Source organism: Vigna angularis, chromosome 1 (assembly GCF_016808095.1).
Source record: "Vigna angularis cultivar LongXiaoDou No.4 chromosome 1, ASM1680809v1, whole genome shotgun sequence".
Taxonomy (NCBI): domain Eukaryota; kingdom Viridiplantae; phylum Streptophyta; class Magnoliopsida; order Fabales; family Fabaceae; genus Vigna; species Vigna angularis.
In genome coordinates, this window is record NC_068970.1 from 5,282,669 (window position 1) to 5,302,069 (window position 19,401).

At 32.4% G+C, this 19,401-nt stretch overlaps 3 protein-coding genes across 10 annotated transcripts; 2 read left to right on the plus strand and 1 right to left on the minus strand.

Annotated features, from left to right (window-relative positions):
- Nucleotides 1-508: 508 nt before the first annotated feature.
- LOC108322697 (uncharacterized) lies at nt 509-4,678 on the plus strand. Of its 3 annotated transcripts, none has more exons than XM_017554871.2 (8): nt 509-663; nt 1,515-1,633; nt 1,783-1,865; nt 2,062-2,183; nt 2,568-2,732; nt 3,066-3,159; nt 4,067-4,268; nt 4,356-4,678. In XM_017554871.2, exons 1-7 carry the CDS (start codon nt 648-650, stop codon nt 4,266-4,268), a joined length of 801 nt encoding a protein of 266 aa, XP_017410360.1. In that variant the 5' UTR covers nt 509-647; the 3' UTR covers nt 4,356-4,678. The 3 variants fall into 3 exon arrangements, with proteins under 3 accessions (XP_017410360.1, XP_017410362.1, XP_052727442.1); XM_017554873.2 differs by having other exon boundaries at nt 4,365-4,678; XM_052871482.1 differs by lacking the exon at nt 4,356-4,678 and having other exon boundaries at nt 4,078-4,210.
- Nucleotides 4,679-6,118: 1,440 nt separating this feature from the next.
- Nucleotides 6,119-10,259, plus strand: LOC108322721 (uncharacterized). 2 transcript variants are annotated; one of them, XM_052871484.1, is made up of 8 exons: nt 6,119-6,231; nt 6,991-7,109; nt 7,264-7,346; nt 7,530-7,651; nt 8,598-8,765; nt 9,147-9,240; nt 9,670-9,871; nt 9,975-10,259. In XM_052871484.1, the coding sequence occupies exons 1-7, from the start codon at nt 6,204-6,206 to the stop codon at nt 9,869-9,871; spliced, it is 816 nt and encodes a 271-aa protein (XP_052727444.1). In that variant the 5' UTR covers nt 6,119-6,203; the 3' UTR covers nt 9,975-10,259. The 2 variants fall into 2 exon arrangements, with proteins under 2 accessions (XP_052727444.1, XP_017410414.1); XM_017554925.2 differs by having other exon boundaries at nt 10,022-10,259.
- LOC108322720 (CRM-domain containing factor CFM3, chloroplastic/mitochondrial) lies at nt 6,156-18,711 on the minus strand. 5 transcript variants are annotated; one of them, XM_017554922.2, is made up of 9 exons: nt 17,257-18,706; nt 16,250-16,730; nt 16,040-16,170; nt 14,165-14,515; nt 13,928-14,084; nt 13,531-13,826; nt 13,391-13,450; nt 13,207-13,299; nt 6,156-6,291 (listed from the first exon to the last, which is right to left on the minus strand). In XM_017554922.2, the coding sequence occupies exons 1-9, from the start codon at nt 18,058-18,060 to the stop codon at nt 6,289-6,291; spliced, it is 2,376 nt and encodes a 791-aa protein (XP_017410411.1). In that variant the 5' UTR covers nt 18,061-18,706; the 3' UTR covers nt 6,156-6,288. The 5 variants fall into 5 exon arrangements, with proteins under 5 accessions (XP_017410411.1, XP_052727443.1, XP_017410410.1 ...); XM_052871483.1 differs by lacking the exon at nt 6,156-6,291 and adding an exon at nt 12,473-12,883; XM_017554921.2 differs by lacking the exon at nt 6,156-6,291 and adding an exon at nt 12,473-13,059 and having other exon boundaries at nt 17,257-18,703.
- Between the last annotated feature and the right edge of the window lie 690 nt (nt 18,712-19,401).

A 19,401-nucleotide genomic window follows, 5' to 3' on the forward strand; every position in this document is an offset into this window, starting at 1 on the left:
TATATCTATATTAAAGTTCGGAAATAAAAATATATTAAAGTTTCAGACAAAATCAATTTCAATTTCACATCAATTTAGTACTAAAATTATATTTAACTATTTTTTTAATTTATTTGTGTTTTAATTTTGTTAATGAAAAATAGGAATAATTTCTTTTTAGCAACTTTTCTTCGAACATTCACTTTTTTATTGTTGAAATTAATGTTATGTAAATGGGATCAGTAATTAATGTTCCAAGTAGTAACTGATTGAACCGTTAGAATAGTTTAACTGAACATGAACCCTGTTATAAGTAATCTTCTAATATTATATGTAACTGATCCTATTTAAATGCCAAATTGATTAAATATCATTAGTTTTGGTGTTGAGTTTAATATCTATGTAGTAACCCTTAATAAATTTAAACCAACAAAGAGGTAGTCTTAATTAATTTTTACGATATTAGTTAAAGTTTTAATTTTTACAAAAGAGGGAGTAATATTGGATAATTTGTCATTAAGTGGGCGATTCCATCAGACAAGAATGCCCTCACATTACACACGGAGGTTGAATTATAAAAAAAGCAGGCTTTGTGGCACTGTAAACTCAAATTCAAGAGAGGTTTCGCAAGCAAGCATGCCAGCAATTTCGCATCCCAGAACTTGAAGATGGCACAAAACCCATGTGAGTTATTTCTTTTGAATTTTATTTGATAAGAGCTTGATGTTGAGAGTTTGTGGGTGTTCTTTAACTCTTCAAGAACTCCTTTTTATATAATTTACAAAGAAAACACTGTGTATGGAAGCAAATTACCTGTGAGATGTTGGAAGCGTCACACCATCTTACCCAACCTGTCTTTTCTTATCAATTGCATTCTTGCCAAGTCTTTCTCACGTTTCAAGTTTGAATTTTTCTTATTTGCATGTTCAATCTTTAGTTTATTTAAGATTGTCTCCCAATTCTTATCACACTGTATACGGTATAAAACAAATTTATTTTTTGTTCACAGTAAAGGGACTTCTCCCTTGTTCACCTCACTGTAGCAGTCAGCCGTCCTTAGAACCACCTTTCATTCCGTTATTTGAGCTAATTTTAAGCCAAGTATTAGCCTTCACATACCAAAAGAAATAACATGCAATGGAATGGAAATATTCACAATCACTCTGTCTATGTTTTGTGTTTCAGACAACTCGGTGATTAAAGAGAGTTTTATAAACTGCAGATCTCGACTCAAATGATTAGTACTTTTGGCATACCAAAATAATATTTTTTAACATGTTCTTTGACAATTTATTGCAAATTACAAAATTTTTTAGTAGAATCTTTGTTGTTTTGCTACCATTAATGATTTTATAACTTTTAATAAAGTTCATCATTTAGTAGAGAATATGTCAGGAAGATTGTGTTAGAGAGTGAGCTGCTAACGATCGTTGTGTGGTATTGGTAATTAATTGCAATGGTTAAAAACAGTAGCATATTGAATATTCAATTAATGTAAGAGAAATTGACTTCCAACTGTTAAATTATTTTCTCAGCATTTCTGCAGAAAAAAGTCATAATACAGAATAAGTATGGCTATAAACTAGTGGGCATCTTACATGAATCTGGAACCGAAGAGATTGTTCTCCTATGCCATGGGGGTCGAGCTTCGAAGGTTACTTTTCCTGATTTGTAAATTATGAACTCACAATTTTTTCTATTACGATGCAAATGTTATTAGAAATTAATATGACATCTGATTCCATAATATGAAAGCCTTGATTCAGTTTCTGTCATTGTTTAGTTATTTTTTTCTATCTCCAGGAAAACTTTATCATGACAAATCTTGCAGCTGCTCTAGAGAATGCAGGAATCAGTTCTTTCCGGTTTGACTTCACTGGAAATGGGTAAATTTCTCGTTTTACATATCAAAACCGAGAGTATTTTATCCTTATATTCTCGTGTTCAATTCAATATATAAACCACTTGTTCCTTCCTCCATTTCTGCTATGTTTATATTAATCTTCTGCTATCGAATTCTGACTATTACTGTTTCTGTTTGACTGTTTCACTTTGATTTACCTGTTGATTCTTTCCTTCCAGGGAAAGTGAAGGTTCATTTGAGATTGGCGGTTTCTGGAGGGAAGCTGATGATATACATGCTGTAGCACAACATTTTCTCAAAGCAAACCGGACAGTTATTGCTATTGTTGGCCACAGTAAAGGTTTGTTGTATTGATGTAATTAAAGCATGTTTGCATGTGTTTATATTTCATACTCTGAGCTAGTCAGCAGAAGTATCAAAGTGAAACTTGAGTCGGTTTTATATTGGTATGCTAAACCAGGATTTATAAATTTTATTACTTACCTTCAACTTTAATGTGAAGTCTACTATGATGACTGTGTTAATCTGTATCCACTACAAAGGAACAAATACTTGTCAAGTTGCTGCATATTCGTGATAGGGCTTAAAACATTATTTCATCCCTTCGCAAAACTTTCCAAGATCTTCTACCAGTATCAAGAAGTCAACAAATTCTGTCACTGTGTATTAGAGAGTTTCTATGCATGTTGAAATTGTTCTGAATGGTTTATGTATATTGGTGCAGGAGCTAATGCAGCCATTCTTTATGCATCAAAATATAATGATGTTAAAACAATTGTGAACCTCTCTGGTACTCATGATTTGAAGGTAAGCCTTGTAAGTCGTTATGGAAAAGAATTTCTGGAAAGAATAAGGAAGGAAGGTTTCATTGAGTTGGAGGCAGAACCAGGTAACTGACCACTAAATCAGCATTTATTTCAATACTTATATTTCATATGCTTGTTTCTCTGCTTTTAACTTGCTATTTATTGCATTTTCTAAAATGATGTGTTTTTCCTCTTCACTCTTTTTCGAAACAAAACTTCCTTTGTTCTTCAAACCAATTGGAGCTCTTTCTTTTGGTCTCTGATCTTTGATACAATGTTCCAACTGCATTTTTCTTGTCATCTTGCTTTGCTATAAGTTCTCACAATGTCAAACTTCGATTTCTTGACAAATTTGGAAAAATTATTATCACCTGTTATCTTCAGTTGAGGACATCTCATGACATGTACTTTGGCAGGAGGCATCAATTATCGTATAACTGAAGAAAGTTTGAAGGACCGGTTAAACATAAGTATGCTTGAAGAATGTCTGCATATTGATAAAGAATGCAGGTGACACTCTTCTTCACCCTTTCATCTTCATTACAGAGTTTTATTACAATGATCCACACACCCGAATCTCTCAGCAGTTAATGCATGTAATTTTTAACTGTGTAAGTGTTTTTCCTTCAAGAGCATGCCTCTGCCAAATTTTAAAATTAAACAAAATCCTCATTATTTTTTCATGTTAGAAATTTTTATTTGAAACATTTTTGTTTGTAAGTTAACAATGAAGAATAAATATGAAAAATAACGAAATAGTTTGTGAGGATGATAGTGATTCGATCTAAATTTACTATGTTATATTGTTCTTAAAGTGATCGCTTACATGACTTGTCTACATGCATGTTAACTCATCACCAATCAGTAATAGAGACCATTTTAAAAAAGTAAAAATTACAAAGATTAAAACAATAAAATATTTGAAGGATACAAAATCAAAATCTGTCATATTTGCAAGAATAAATGAGACAGGAAATGGAATTTATAACTTGCACTATTTTAATGCTTAGTTTTCTCATTATCCTTTCTTCAAAAGTATCAGTTTTTATTGCGTCAGTAACTATGGAAAATTTGACCAAAAGTGAAAGGCATAACCTTCCAAACATTTCAGTTTCGAAATTTGCATGTAAGTCATTCAATCTGAAAAGAACTAGTGATGTTGGCAATGCATGGTTTTACTTCCTATATTCATTAGTTCTCATCTTAGTCAGTGAAGGAGATAATCTTTATCCATGTAATTTGATGTTTGGTTCATGCTTCCAATATGCAAGTTAATAGGTTTATGTCTATATGGAGTATGGACTAGTAATTAGTAATGGATTTAAAGAACCGGAACATTAATTTGTGAGGAAAAATGATAGTTTTTATTTGTGAAGTTGTGAAATTTCCATATTGAATGGTTGTAGATAAATGACAGGTTCTTTACAGTTCATGGTAGTGCAGACATCCAAATCCCAGCTTTGGCTGCAGTTGAGTTTGACAAGATCCTTCCTAATCACAAGTTTCATATCATAGAGGGAGCTGATCATGTGTATAGTGATCACCAAGATGAATTAGCCTCAGTTGTTGTGAACTTCATAAACGAAACCTTGAGCAAGGATAAGGGTGCTTCTAGCTAGGTATCTATCTATCTATCTTTGTTGGCTGCATTTGAACTCAACATTTTATGTTGGACATTCGTTTATCTAATGATATATTTGTGGTAGATGTTGCAGTGTTAAGCCAGTTCAATCCGCCACTGATGAGCAAATTTTCTGCTATGGATGAACCTGCCTATGATGTTCCACAAGACGTGTTGAACTTTTCTGGATTGTACTTATTGAATTAGTGAATCTCTCATCATGGTTAAAATGATGGAGAGTTCAATTATTTATGACAGTGCAAACAGTTTTCTCAAGTTAGCTTATTGTGAACAGGGCATAAGCCTCGGTGAGGAGTTAATATCACATTTGAAGAATGTTAGAACAAAGCATGGAATTGTAAAAGAAAAAGGTAAGAAAACCTTATGGTAAAGACTTCTTAGTTGCCACATCTTTGAAGCAATGATAACTAGTCTTGGAGGGACAGTAGTTAAAGAACTAAAATAAATATATTAAAAGGATTTCTTATTTTTACATTCTTCAGTAGTGTCTGAGACACAAGTGAGCAATAGCTTTTAAAAATTATGAAATTATTTATGTATTCGATTTCTGGGAAGATTGTGGAGGACTTGAGAAATTGTTCTCAAACAAAACATGTGGCATAGAAGTGAAACTGAAAATATGATTTGAATTAATTAATGTAAAGTTGATTTTGACTAATGGTATAAAATAGATTTAAAGAAACTAAAATTAGTTTGTATATAAGTGAATTTGTAAAAACTCTTTTATGTACATTTTAAGAAAATATTTATAATTTATGTATAGATTAATTTTAATTTATCAATTATTTTTGTTTTTCTTATTTCTTGAAGTATTTACGTAGAAGCCTGAATATTGGGATGTTTTTATTCTATATTTATCAAGAAATTTCAAACATAAAATAAAGGGTGGGTTGGGATATCATCTTTTTATTTATATTAAATAAATGTGTTAAATTTACTTTTAAGCACATTGTTTTTGAAAGAAATGATTTTTCATCTTACGTTGTATTTGGAATTTGTCACAAGATTGATAAATTTTGCTTCATTGAATGGTGCGTTTGTTTGTATAAGAAAAACATTGGTGATTTATTTTAGGTGGTTTGTTTTAAAAAAAAAATATTGTTTGAAGGATATAAAGTAAAAATTGATATGTGTTTTATGTATGGTAAAAGCTTTTTTAAAGTTTTCTCTATTTAAGCGCATATTTTTTATGAAAAATAACATCAAAAAATTACTTTAAAAAAAACTGAAGACTTTTTTTCTTTTTCTACTTTTTCAAAAAATATACTCAAATATATTCAAAATCATAATAAGTCATTATTCTATTTAAAAAATTCAGAAAAAAAATTAAACAAACGTACCGAATTTTACATATTTGATGACAAAGTTGAGCAATTTCAATGGACTTGAATTCAAACTACTAACTGTAAAAAAACACTTCCAAATGTTATGATTACATTAATTAGCATTAAATTAAGTTTAAATTCTTTAATAATTTGTTTAAGGTATGTTATTAGCAAGTTACTCTTGTATGTAAGTATTGTTCTAATTTAAATAATAAAAAAAAAGTTTCAGTTTTAGAAGAATATAATTTTTTTAAAGTAAAATGGTTAAGATTCGAGGAGAAATCAAATATTAGAGAAATACAAATATTTGAAATTGAAATTTGGGATGTTTTGATTAAACACTTAACAATGGTAAAGTCGCAAAGAATACAATAAAAATATTCTTTCACTGAAAAGAGAAAATGAAAAATTACAGTATAAAAATTTAATTAATACATAAAACAATTTATATTATTAAGAATATAAAAATAAGTATTGAATAAGAGTAAGACCAAATGTATATAATTATATGGAAAGAGATGACAAGGTTACCTGCCACACTCAGAAGTTGAATTATTGAAAGTAGTTGACGTTTTCACAACTTGAAGATGGCCGGAGATGCACAAAAAAGCCCTTGTGAGTTATTTATATGAACTTCATGTCATGACTTCCGATACCAATGGCTTATTCCTTTCACTGCAAAAAGTACATAAATATAAGTCAACCTCATTACTCATTTTAAGTGTCTTGTCTGACTGAAATGCTTCTAAATTGTTCATAGGTTCAAATTATGTTTTGGATTATGTTCTGTACTTTCTTAAGTTAGCAGTTTCTACTTTCTTGATTGAATAGAAACTACAATAGTTTGTTCCGGAGGAGTTCCAGAGTTTGTATTTTGAAGTTTCTGGGTTGTCTTTAACTCTTCAAGACTCTTTATTTAAAAAGAATTTGGCTGTGACATGTTGGGAACAGCACACTATCATGATACCCAAATTACTGGGTTTCTTAACTTCCCTGTTCTGGTCTCCATTTTTTTCTATCTCCATCAAATAGTGTTGCCAAATCTTGCCAAAACTGAAGATTCTAATTCCAGTTTTGAATTTTATCTCTCCGTATCATATAAACCTAATTTATTTTATGTTCTCTTTAACTGTATCGCCCAAAGTTTAACTCATAAACAGGATTTCATATTCCATGATTTACACTGTTTTTCCTATGGAAATGGAAATAACATGAAATGGAAGTATCCAAAGTGGCATATGAAAAGTATAGTATAACGGTGTTGAGTATTTCAGAAGCATTTATTGCGGTATTTGAAATGAAACCTGAGTGGCATACTGAATATTCAATCAATTAAAAAAGAAATTGACTTCAAACTGTTGGTTATTTTCTCAGCATTTCAGCAGCAGAGAGTCATAATCCCGAACAAACATGGCAATAAACTAGTGGGCATACTACATGAATCTGGAACCCAAGAGATTGTTATCCTATGCCATGGTCTTCGAGCTAACAAGGTTACTTTCCTGTTTTATAAATTATGAACCCGCCAATTTTTGTTATAATGCATTGAGTTATTCGAAATGAATGACATCTGATTCCACAATCCATGTACACATAATACCTGGATTCAGTTACTCTCATTGTTTAATTACTTTTTCTTATCTCCAGGAAAACTTTATCATGACAAATCTAGCTGCTGTTCTAGAGAATGCAGGAATCAGTTCTTTCCGCTTTGACTTCACTGGAAATGGGTAAATCTCTTGTTACAAATCAAAACCCTGAACTTGTTTATGTTTGTAATTTTGACCATCAAAAGATAGAACCACTAGTTCCTCCGTTTATGCCATGTTCTATGAAACTTCGGATACCTAAACCTGACCATTAGTATTGCTTGACTGTTTCATTTTGATTTAGTTGTTAAGTTTTTCTTATAGGGAAAGTGAAGGTTCATTTGAGTTTGGTAGCTACTGGAGGGAAGCTGAGGATATACGTGCTGTAGCTCAACACTTTCAAGAAACAAACCGTACAGTTATTGCAATTGTTGGGCACAGTAAAGGTTTGTTGTATTATATTGATATCCATACATGCATATGTGTAATTCTACGAACTGACAAGTTCGTAGTAACAAGCGTCCAGGTAATACTGAGGCAATTGATTTTGTCAATATTTTTCTAATAACCATGATATAAGTAATTTCTGGTCAGCAACGATTTGGCTGGGGCAAAAATCTCAGAATGAAGCAATAGGACAAGAACTGCACAGTTTCTTACATAATAATTTTTTCCTATCTCTAGATTATTACTCACTCTCACTGAAAATAAAAGCGTGTCTGTATGTATTTATAGTTCATACTATGAATAAAACTCTGTCTCTTAATCTGCTGAGCTAGCCAGCAGAAGCACTAAAATAAACTGAGTAGTTTTTATCTTGATATGTTTAAAGAGGATTTATGAGAAATTTTATCACTTGCCTTAAACTTTAAATTGAAGTTTACTGTGATGTCTGTGTTAATCTGTATCCACTGGATAGGAATAAATACATGTCAAGTTGCTGCATATTTGTGCTTGGTTTTAAAACAATATTTCATGCCTAGGAAAAAATTGATAACATCTTCCATGGATACGTGGTTTTTGAGTTTTTGTTAGACTTGAGTTCAACACGCTCAACCCTTAATATTAATGGAGAATATTTTATCTTAAGCTAAATTTGAGTACAAGCATCAACAAAAGCAGGGTTTCCACCTACATGGCGTTCCCTCCTCCAAAACACCAGAAAAATGTCATCTTAACTGCCTTCTACAAATCTGTTACACACTGTAACTGTCATACCTTATGCAGCATTACAACTACCTAATTTAAAATTTAGTAGCCTCAGTTTCTCTATGATATGAGAAGTACGGATTCAAGCACATAAAGGACAAGTCAAAGAATTCTGTCACTGTAGATTAGAAAGTTTATATCTATGTTAAAATTGTTCTGAATAGTTTATGTATATTGATGCAGGAGCTAATGCAGCGCTTCTTTATGCATCAAAATATCACGACATTAAAACAATTGTCAACCTATCTGGCAGCCCTGATTTGAAGATAGGCCTTGAATATCGTTTTGGTAAAGATTTTATGGAAAGACTCAGGAAGGAAGGTTTCATTGAGTTAAAGGCAGAGTCAGCAGGTAATCCAGCCACTTCATCAGCCTTGTGTTAAAACAATCAAATGCTTAAATTCAAATTGGTGTAGAAGCATGCTTTTCAAAGATGATTTTTTGAAATCTCAGGTCCATATACTTGTTTCTCTACTTTAAACTTTCTATTAGTTGCTTTTGCTGAAATGAGCTAGCCCAGAGCATTTCCTCGATTTTGTTTTCCTTTGGTAAGCTTCTTTCTTTTCTCTTCCAATCTTTGATGCAATGCTCCATCAGCATCAGGCTATGATCTTTCTCTGCCGTAACTCTTCTTTTGAATGTGAAATAATATATGCACCGATGTTTGCGTGTGCGTTTGTATACATAGGTTCTCTTCTTCTAGAGGATATCACATGACGTCTACTTTTGTAGGAGGTATTGATCATCGTGTAACTGGAGAAAGTTTGAAGGATCGGTTAAACATAATTATGCTTGAAGAATGCTTGTATATTGACAAAGAATGCAGGTGAGCGAAAAGCTGTCTAATAGTTCCCCTCCCTTCTTCCTTTCATTCTTCGTTAAAGAGTTTCATTATAATGACAGAAGAATTATATTTTGACATCAGAAGTTTTGTTTTTTGTATTTTGACACTTGAAAGTATGTGTGAAAATATTACAAGTGTTAACTCTTGAAACTTAGTGGAGGAGATCATATTTATACGTATCTTCTTTTCTGGTGAATATCTTTGTAAGTAACTGATGCTTAGCAAATGCTTCCAAAATTTATGACATGTTTGTGTCTGCATTGATTATGGACTAGAAGTTCGGAATATAACGATTATCACGAAATGGAATTTAAAGAAATTCAACTTCAATTATAGTATTTTTTACAAAAGAGGACAGTTTTTAATGAGGTTAATGAAATTTCCATAATGCATGGTTGCATAATGTGACAGGGTCTTTACCGTTCATGGTGGAACAGACACCATAATCCCGGTTGTAGCTGCAGTTGAGTTTGGTAAGGTTCTACCTAATCACAAGTTACACATCATTGAAGGAGCTGATCATGTATATACGGATCATCAAGCTGAATTAGCGTCCTTTGTGGTGCATGTTATAAAGGAAACCTTGCAAATGGACCTTCTTAATGCCAGTTAGGTATATATCTACCTATCTTGGCCTGAATAATAGCTTTTTATATTTTAAAATCTTTAGTTTTTCTAAAAGTAATAATGGTGATGATCAATCTTGCTGCTTTTAGTCAATTGAAATTTGAAAGTGCGATCCGTAACAAACTTGCATTTGCAGCTCCCTGATGGACATGCTTCATGATGCACTACTGTAATTTGCAGCGTGGGACATCTGAGGACTCTGCTCATGGAGAGCTTTAGTTTTGTTCCATTGCACAATGTGGCAGTAATATTTACAGACAAATGTGAATTACAATAAAAACTTTATGATTTTAAATTTCTAAACCTGTACCCTTATTTATGTGTGTATGTATATTAAATGAGAAATAAGGTTGAGGATAGTCATTATACTTTTACCATATCATGTTATTTTATGAATATGTGAAGTTAAATAGTAAGAAATGATACGAAGAAAAATAAGTAGAGGTAAGCAGCAATTAATAATTAATAAAACGGATCAAAAGGATAACAACAGACCATTTTCTATTTATCATTTTAACCAGATAAAAAGTCCTCCTCAACAAATGGACAAATAATAAAGGATAAATACAATTGATGTTTTGCAAGCGTGTGTAAGGAAAATAGATGAGAGAGTAGATGGCTTATATAATTTTAATCATCACAGTTACAGATTACTTATAAAGAGAGCATGATTAGTTATGTAATGTGTTGAAATGAAAATATTTGATTAGTTAAATTATAAATTTATATAATCATTTCTATTTTTCAATTTGGCATCAGAGTTTAGATTTTTTTTTATGAATTTTTTAAAATCTTAGTTGGATATGTGACAAAGAAACTAATGATAATTCAATCTAAAGGTGATTTTAACATAGGTATTACTCTAAATAAATCCAATTATAATTTATGATCACAATTAATGGATATGCACATTGTAAAGAGAAAATGATCTTACATCCGTAGGAAGGTGAAGCCTTCAACAAAGGTATATGAGAGATATGAAAAATGCTACTGAAAACTAAAAAGTAAAAAGATGGTTATTAATGTCTATGAAGTCATAAATCATGAAAATGTATCTTTATTTAGCCATTGTCCTTTCTTGAAATGCTTTGTTAAACGCATTTTATGATAGAAGTGATGAACTACTTGAGTTTGTTATAAATCAAAAAGTATGTGCTGCAAAACAAAAAAAAAATTGTTTCATTCAAGTAGTATTATAATTTTTATATAAAAAATATTTCATTAGAATTTAAGTATGGGAATAAAAAGACTTTTTAAAATATTTTAAAATCTGATTATCTATTTTATTTTTTGTAATTTTTTAAAAATATTTATAAATTTTTATCAACTTTGTTTTATTAATTTTGAAAATTTAACAAATGTTTGTCTCGTGATATTTTATTTGGTATTTTAATTTAAATATTATATAGTTATAATTTTCTTATAAATATTTGATATTTAATAAATAAGAATATTCAATATTATTGTAGAATACATTGTATGAATTAAAGCAATCGCCACAAATGTAGTTAAGTAAATTCACTAATGCTTACTTTTTAAATAGAAACAAAGATCATACCTTGTTTCTAAAGAAAAAAAAGAATGAAAAGATTACAATTTTTATTGTTTATGATGATGACATAATAACTATGAGAAATGATTTATAAATACTTTTTTAAAGGAACACAAGGCATTGAAAGAGTATGAAATTCGAGATGAAGGATCTTGAACCTTTTTTCTTGGAATCAAAATTAAGTATTTTTTTTCTCATGGTGAAAATATGCATTGAATTTATTGAAAGAAATTAGAATGAAAACTTAGCAAATTCTCCAATTGAAAGGGATTAAAATTGTGTATTGAAGAAGATGAAACTCTACCAAGCAATAGGATAATATAATAGAGTTATGAAAGAGATTGATGTATCTCACACACACTAGACTAGATTTAACTTGTGTTCTTAGGTTATTTAGTTCATACACAATTCAAGTGAAAAACATAAGATTGTTACATAGATTTTAAGGGATACTCTTGGAAAAAGTTGTTTTATTTAAGAAGAACTCTAACTATAAGGATGTGATAATTTATACTAATATATTGGACAAGTGCTCTTAATAATAGAATATTAATTCCTAGATATTTCACAGTAGAAGATAATCTTGTAATGTAAAAACAAGAAGCAAAAAGTTGTAACAAGATCCAATACAAAAATTGTTGAACTGAAGAATGACTTTTTACTTTGTGAAGGTTTGTGCCTCAGACTATCTCTCAAGGATTTCCAACATGACCAAATGAAACATGGAGATTGATAGTTTTTTCATCAAGGAAAAGGTTGATAAAAATATTATAAAATTGTCAAATATTCGATCTGAAAAACAACTTGCAAATACTCTTACTAAAGTTATGACAAAGTTTAGAAATGATTAGACAAGTTGAGGATGTATGACATCCATTACCAACTCCAGGGGAGGAATGAGAGGAAGATATTCATTTAACTAAATTATAGGTTTGTATAACAATACAAAATATTATATAATCAAAACTTTATTAATTTAATCTTGATTCATAGGAGAAAAATGTGATAAAAACAAAATATCTGTATACAAAAATATATAAATGAAAATAATTCAATTTTTCAATTTAATGAAATACCAGTTCTTATAATCTCACACATATATGATATATACAAGTTTGGTAATCCAAAGAATAAAAATGTCGACTCTTACTCAAACTGGTCAATAGTTAAGGATGGAGGTCAAATATAAATTACAATATACTTTTGACCCCAAAATAAATATTATTTTGTGGAACAACAGTTCTAAAGAAATCCTACAATGAAAGGTCATACTACCCTAATGGAATTAACCGTTATCAAACTCGTGTAATGCAATTTACATTCATGCAACTGAATTAACCATTTCACATGATGTTATAGGTAGCCTACCATTTCCAGGTAAGATAGAATTCCCGCATAAATGGTGCTCACAAGGGGGCAGCAATAATAATCTGTGCCTGCTACCATCTACAAAAATATTTCAGTGAGGGGTGAGAGGCTTAAGCTTCGGTGCTTCACATTTTTCTTCACCTTCTTTGTCACCTATTGCAATGCAGTGCTAGTTTACCTAGTTAAGTATTTTGACGTTTCTTATCCTCATCATCACTGTCATCTTCGCTAAAATAAATCTCACTCCATTCAATCTATTTTACCAAAGAAAGTAGCATGGCACAAACATAAGAAAAGAGTACAGTTAGTCACTTCTTATGGGTACTTCTAAAATTGCTATTGGCAAATCTACCCTTTAAATACAAGTATTCGGTATTTGTGTACTGAAAGAAAATATTTACCTCTTCCAAGTCATTGTCGGAGGAAACAGGATTGTCCAGTGTTGAGTGCAGAGTTTTGCTATCATCAATCTCCTTCCCATTCTTCATATCCTCCTGAAATCAGCAACAAAAACTTCAGAATGAACTTATAAGCTACTTAAAATAAGCAACTGCAGGATTACATAAAAGTGACACAAAATCATACCAGCTCAGATTTCAGCAACCCAATTCTCTCCTCTAAGTCTAGGATATGATGTTTAAGAGCCTGGATATATTAGAACTTTATGAGATAAAAGTACTAGTAAAGATCCAAGTTTACCACAAGTCAAGTCATAGCTTTACTACCTCACGTCTTTGAAGCTCAACAGATCGAGCCATTGCCTGTCTTCGTGTCAACATGCTTTTGGGTCTCACAACATGTGGACTGCAATAGTTCTTCCCACGATACACAATAATGATATGGTGACCTCTGTTGTCCTTGTCCACAGACACTAGCACCCCTCCGCTCTCAGCTTCTAAAGATATTGCGATATGCTTGACTTGGGCTGCATTTCTTCCTTTCAGAATTAGCTTTACCACCTCACGATATTTCCAGTGTAGGTGCATGTTTTCTATGGTGCCAGCATAAACATCTCGCCTCCCTGAAATAAAAATTCCATGCTTCTAACCTTTCTTGTGTAAGCCATTAACCCTTATACAAAAACAGCCAATCACAAAGCTATAATAAATTTGTTCATCTTACCTAAAAGTAAATATGGTTTCATGCTCATACCAATCTTCCTAAATAAAAACCTCTCTTCATTAGTTAATGTTTCCAAATCAGTAGGAATGTCAGCTGGGTCCATATCACGCTGAACCTTTTCTAAAGCCTTCTCAGCCTTCCTGAACTTTGCTTTTGCCTACGACCATTAAAAGCTAGATAGATTTAGTAACAGATCATTTTTGGTAAGTTATTTCACTTTATACCTTCAAAACTTACTAAAGCTAGTCTCTTCTCATGGTTTTTTATTAAAGCAGAAAGTTTACTCATGGCAGAATCTCTCAACATGTTCTCAATTTCTTGCTTATTCAGTTGGTGTCCCCAGTTGGAGGTTGCAGCCCTAGTCTCAGCAAGGGTGCCAGCAATTAATGGCACTTGAGCTGCTTTGGTTTTTGACAGAGTAATAGATGAAGCAATTTGCCGAGCTTTCTCTTCCTCTTCTTGTTGGAGGAGGGTTTGTTTCTGTCTCTCATTCAGTGTATTTGTGACAGCAGGAGGCAAGAAGTCATTGCCTCTGTAAAGTACAATATATTCTTTATTTCTGGAAAGTAGAATTCCTCCAGTCAATTTCTGCATGCATGATAAGGAATAATTACTTCACTTGAGTATGCCAGAGGGAAAATTAGGAACCTCAGCTGTCAAGTTATACAAGTTTCAAATTCTAACAATCCGTACAACCTTACAAGATTTTAACAAATATGGTGGTAAGCCTACAAAAAGTGTAAACCGTGAGCATTACAACAAATGCAGGTTCAGACTATTAAGAGCATGAGTTTTTTTTCTACGATCAGGAACTATTTAAAGAAAGAATAGAATGGGCCAAAAGGCAAGAACTATGGATCAATTGCAGATAACCACTTGTGGTACAAACCCTAATAACTTGACTCCTTGAATTTATCTAAACTCAAAAGGGGATTTTCTACAGTAACGTGCAAGGTTTGGTAAGTTCGAGGAGTTGGGTAGCTAGATTTGAAGCATGGGATAGTTTTCTGCATTTAGATGGAAAGATGTGTGTGCATTTTAGCCCCAATGATGGTATAGAGAAAACAATATCTCCAATGTATCTGATCCAAAACAAAGGCAAATGCCGTGACAATCACACATATCAAGTTGTTCAGTCTCCACGGATGAAAACCATCTGATTTTAGCCAATGTAATGATGAGGACAAATAGCAAACGCATGTCTAGAGATTAACAACAAAATGAAGACATTCAGCAATTTTCTTGTTTTATGGACTTCAAATGAAAATCCCAACTGAGGAAATGTTAACAAACTTATCAATCTTATGATACAATATGGTTAATTTATCACAGAAAGATGTCATGGTCATTGGTTAATTATTTAGTCAACTCACCTGCACCTCTCATTTCCTATTAACTCATTATTAGGTGGGTGGCGTAGTCACTCAGGCAATTCCCTAAACTTTAAATTCATTTGTTGGTAGGTAGAGCAAAGGTTAAGAAACATTTAGAGAAAATTTAACGGTTGTTTGACCTTTACTGTTTCAGGATGAAAATAATACAATGCATACTTTCTTTAAGTCATCATGACATGCCTCATTTTTTATGGGTTTAGGATCATATTCTCATTCCTAATGTTTTCTAAATGAAAAACACTGATTTTGATATATTAAAAATACTTTTAATATATTTTAAAATATCAAAATGAATGGAAGTTTGGAGGCACATTAGAAAGACACTATCAAAAAACCATTAGAGAATATAAATTTTGAAGAATGCTAATGACATTCTCTTTCTGAAACTCTCCCTCATGATTGGTCGAAATTTATTTGAAAGCACCAATCTTGGTCGGTCCAACTTCTAAATTATGAGAGAGAGCCATTAAATGTGAATTGAGACCCACCAAAATGGTTGTTTCCAACAAATTTCAATCAATAATAAAGAGATAATTTCAAAGTGCCAGAAAGAAAATGTTCCTAGCATTCCTCAATTCCATTTATAAGAGTTTGTAACATTATTCAAAGGTCAAGCAGATGAGTAGATTTATATACTTTCTTTTTCACAATAAAATTTCACTTCAATTAAATCAAACAGTAGTGTTGAAACAATTCCAGCTCTGTTTATGAGAATTACCACAAGTTCTTCAGCCATCCTGTCATTATTTGTAAAGGGCACACCTCGTTTGATGGCTATTTTTGCAATAGCACTTGTTTCCCACAGCTTGACCAGAGCACTAGCTAGACCTTGTAAATCTCTGTTTCTGCCTGCAGCAATAAACGGATAGTACCGGTTGGAAAGAGATGTTTGCAACACATGAATTTAACTAGATAGTTTCTTGCATACCAAGGGCAAAGTGTGGAGCTGTTGTTCTTGCAAGCCTACGGAAGTTGGTCATTTCCTTGTTAGTTAAAGAAGGCCGTAATCCATAGGGAAGAAGTCTGAATGGGGTCTTATATCCTGGAACCACAGCAGGCAACAAGTCCGCATCAACAGGCAATGGTTGACGGCCTGTCCAATCTATGAAACGTGGACCCAATTCATCTAACAAATGGTTGAGGTCACACATTTCCATCAATTCTTTTTCACTCATGTCCTTCAAACACTCTTCAGAGTCTTGGATAAATGACTCTGTAATTCCAACTGTTTCTCGGACATTTGCTTCACCATTATTTCCACTTCCAACATGTAGTGAGTTATTCACAGCATTCTCCTTGGCATCATTCACTTCCTTATACAATTCAACGCAGGGAAACTTGTAGGTCATACCCCGATACAATACTATGGAACTGCCCGATCGCCATATCACTATGCCCCCAATTTTACTCTGATCAAGCACGAAGACAGCATTGAGAAAAAAAGAAAAATAACTAGCAGTTAAAACCAATACAAGATAAAAGACAATCCATAAAAGCCAGAACAATGCTACCAATGCACTCTTACTATTAATTGAAAAATATAGCCTATTTACAGAGTCTTGTCTTGTTCATAATTTGTGACTAGAGACTGTTTATCTGACAAAAACATATTACACTAAGGCCCTGATATAAATTTCTCCATAAACATTTATTAAAAAAATAAGAAGGCAAAATAAAGTGACCTTCTATAAGTTAAATCAATTTAAGCAATTTTAGCTTTTGAAGAAGTTAAAAAGAGTTTCTACGAAAGGTTAAATGAATAAGTTAATTTTAACCTATGAAAGACGTTAAAGTTCAATTTATTCTACCTTTTTATGATGCTTAAAGAGAGTTTCATACAATCAGGCCTAGATTGAAAATGAAGAGTGCATTGTCTTTTATGAGGTTTTCAAGTGAAGCATAAAGATAAGCAAAGAAATGAAAGGAGAGAAATACCTCAAGGAGTTGATGAGCCTTTTTCATGTGAGTAGAAAGAGGAATACCAAACTTGAACTTCACAACTTCACTATCCCTCCACTTTTCGTGAACGGAAGCCACCAACTCCTGCGTGATGCCCTTCACTCCAACATTGAACCTCTCCATCATCCTCAGCGCAATCTTTCTCAGCCTCCGCAATTCATGTTCAGGAATCGTCCTCTCCGCCAGCACCGTGTTGCTTCTTCTTTTTTTCCTCTCCCCATTCACTCCCTCTGATACATTCCAAGCCTTACGCACCATTCCCTCTCTCTCTTCACCGCCAGAACCTTTGACACCCTCGGTGTCATTCTCCTCCTCGGAATCATAGGATTCAGAAGCAAACCGTGCATTGCTCGGGTTCACTGCTTGCGGCCACGGCGAGAATCGCTTCGGAAACTGAAAATTCGATTTTGTAGGCTTTTCCGTATTCTGCAACTTCTCATGCCTTTCTTCTTTCGGTGGCTGTTGTCGTTGTTCGTGTTGGTGTCGTTGTTCCTCCTCGTCTTGCAATTCTTGCCATGGAAATTTTTCTCTTTGGGACCCCAATTTATGAGACCATTTATCTTGAATTTGATGAAAGAAGCTTGGTCTGTGATTGGTCTTCTTTTTCTTCTTCACTGTCTTCACTTGTTGTTGAGTCTGAACTCCCGCAGTCTGGTTCGAACAAGAAACTCTGAATTTGATAGTGACAAGAGTATGGGGTTGGAAAAACAGAGAATGCAGAGAAGAAGAGCGACACAGTGTGGAGGATGAACAATTCAATGGAATTGGTTGAAGCGCCATGGCATAGTTACTCTATCATCCAGTGCACAAAACCTCTTCATCTGTAACATACTCCGAGGATTTTTGTTTTGTGCTGTTTTGACAAAAATGTAGCCACTTGGGCCGACAAGCCCCCAATATGTAAGCCATAGTTGTCACATTCGTGACAGGGCTTTTACTTCCTGAACCTTCAAAGTTTCTTTACGCACCCCATAAAACTTAAAAAACAGTCATATACCATTTTACTTCCCCAAAAAAAAAGAAACTTTCGGATTACATATTCCGGAAGTCTTCCCGTTTTTGCACCATATGATTATTGAGTTATAAGAAGATGAGTGGTGTACTAGTATGAGAATCTATGAAGGCTTGATTTTAAATTTGTGCAAAATAAATTTTAAGAAGGAAATGATATGATTGGAGATAGTGAAAAAGAAGGGAGAAAAGATTTGGTTGATGGGAGAGTGGAGTGGTGCCAAATAAGATGCTGTTGTGACATGAGCAGTTCAGGTGTGTGATGGTTGATGCTGCCAAATTCATATGGTGCAGCGCCTATTATACTGTTTGGCCTTTCGATCATCCAAAACCAAATCCTGCTTCTTGCTTCTCCATAATCATTATAGGAACTAATGAAACTTGTCCCATTTATCCCAATCATATGTTATACAGTGTGCCTGATTTCCCATATTATTTTTTATGCAAAGATTTATACCATCTATATCCAAAGTTTCTTATCACACTTTTTTATAAATAAAAACATTATTGCAATATGATTTTTACATGAAATTTCTGTTTCAGATAGACTATTTGTTTTAATTTTAAATGTATTATTTTTATCTCATTTATTCTAATGTTAATTATTTATTATCCAGAGTTAACTCATTTAAACTTTTCAAAACATATAAAACTTCATTTTCAATTTTCTCATGTAAAATCACTTTAGTTTAAAAATGTTTTCACCACTCAAAATCTCATCTGCTTTATGATCAACCATCAAACCCTCATTCCTCTACAACATTCTTTAATTTGCAAGAACTAAAGATTGAACCTTTATCATTCGAGTTTTAATATAATTTCTCTAATGCGTAAAAAGTATCTTTCCACATTTTCCTACCACAATGTTGAAAAGTCATATCCTCTTAATAATAAAGTAAAAATAAGTTCGTTCTGTATTTATTCTCTGATTGGCTTCCAACTTTAAAAGAAAATAAAAGCTAGAGGTTAAGCTCTTTAACATACACTTCAAATTGTATTTAGATTTTTACTTTGAAAATAGATTTGGTGTAAGATTTTGTGTATATTTTTAACCTAACACAAGCTACTTTATATTCATGTTTGGTTTTAAGGTGTGGAAGTATTCAAATT

Excerpts from the sequence above, each read along its gene's own strand:
- LOC108322697 (XM_017554871.2), top strand. Across the intron at positions 1,634-1,782 it reads ATGGGGGTCGAGCTTCGAAG|GAAAACTTTATCATGACAAA; the intron begins GTTACTTTTCCT and ends TTCTATCTCCAG. Across the intron at positions 3,160-4,066 it reads CATATTGATAAAGAATGCAG|GTTCTTTACAGTTCATGGTA; the intron begins GTGACACTCTTC and ends GATAAATGACAG.
- LOC108322721 (XM_052871484.1), top strand. The coding sequence starts at position 6,204 with ATGGCCGGAGATGCACAAAAAAGCCCTT. Across the intron at positions 6,232-6,990 it reads AGATGCACAAAAAAGCCCTT|CATTTCAGCAGCAGAGAGTC; the intron begins GTGAGTTATTTA and ends TTATTTTCTCAG. Across the intron at positions 7,347-7,529 it reads TTTGACTTCACTGGAAATGG|GGAAAGTGAAGGTTCATTTG; the intron begins GTAAATCTCTTG and ends TTTTTCTTATAG.
- LOC108322720 (XM_052871483.1), bottom strand. The coding sequence starts at position 18,060 with ATGGCGCTTCAACCAATTCCATTGAATTGTTCATCCTCCACACTGTGT. Across the intron at positions 16,731-17,256 it reads AGGCTCATCAACTCCTTGAG|AGTAAAATTGGGGGCATAGT; the intron begins GTATTTCTCTCC and ends GTGCTTGATCAG. Across the intron at positions 13,300-13,390 it reads GGTTGCTGAAATCTGAGCTG|GAGGATATGAAGAATGGGAA; the intron begins GTATGATTTTGT and ends TGCTGATTTCAG.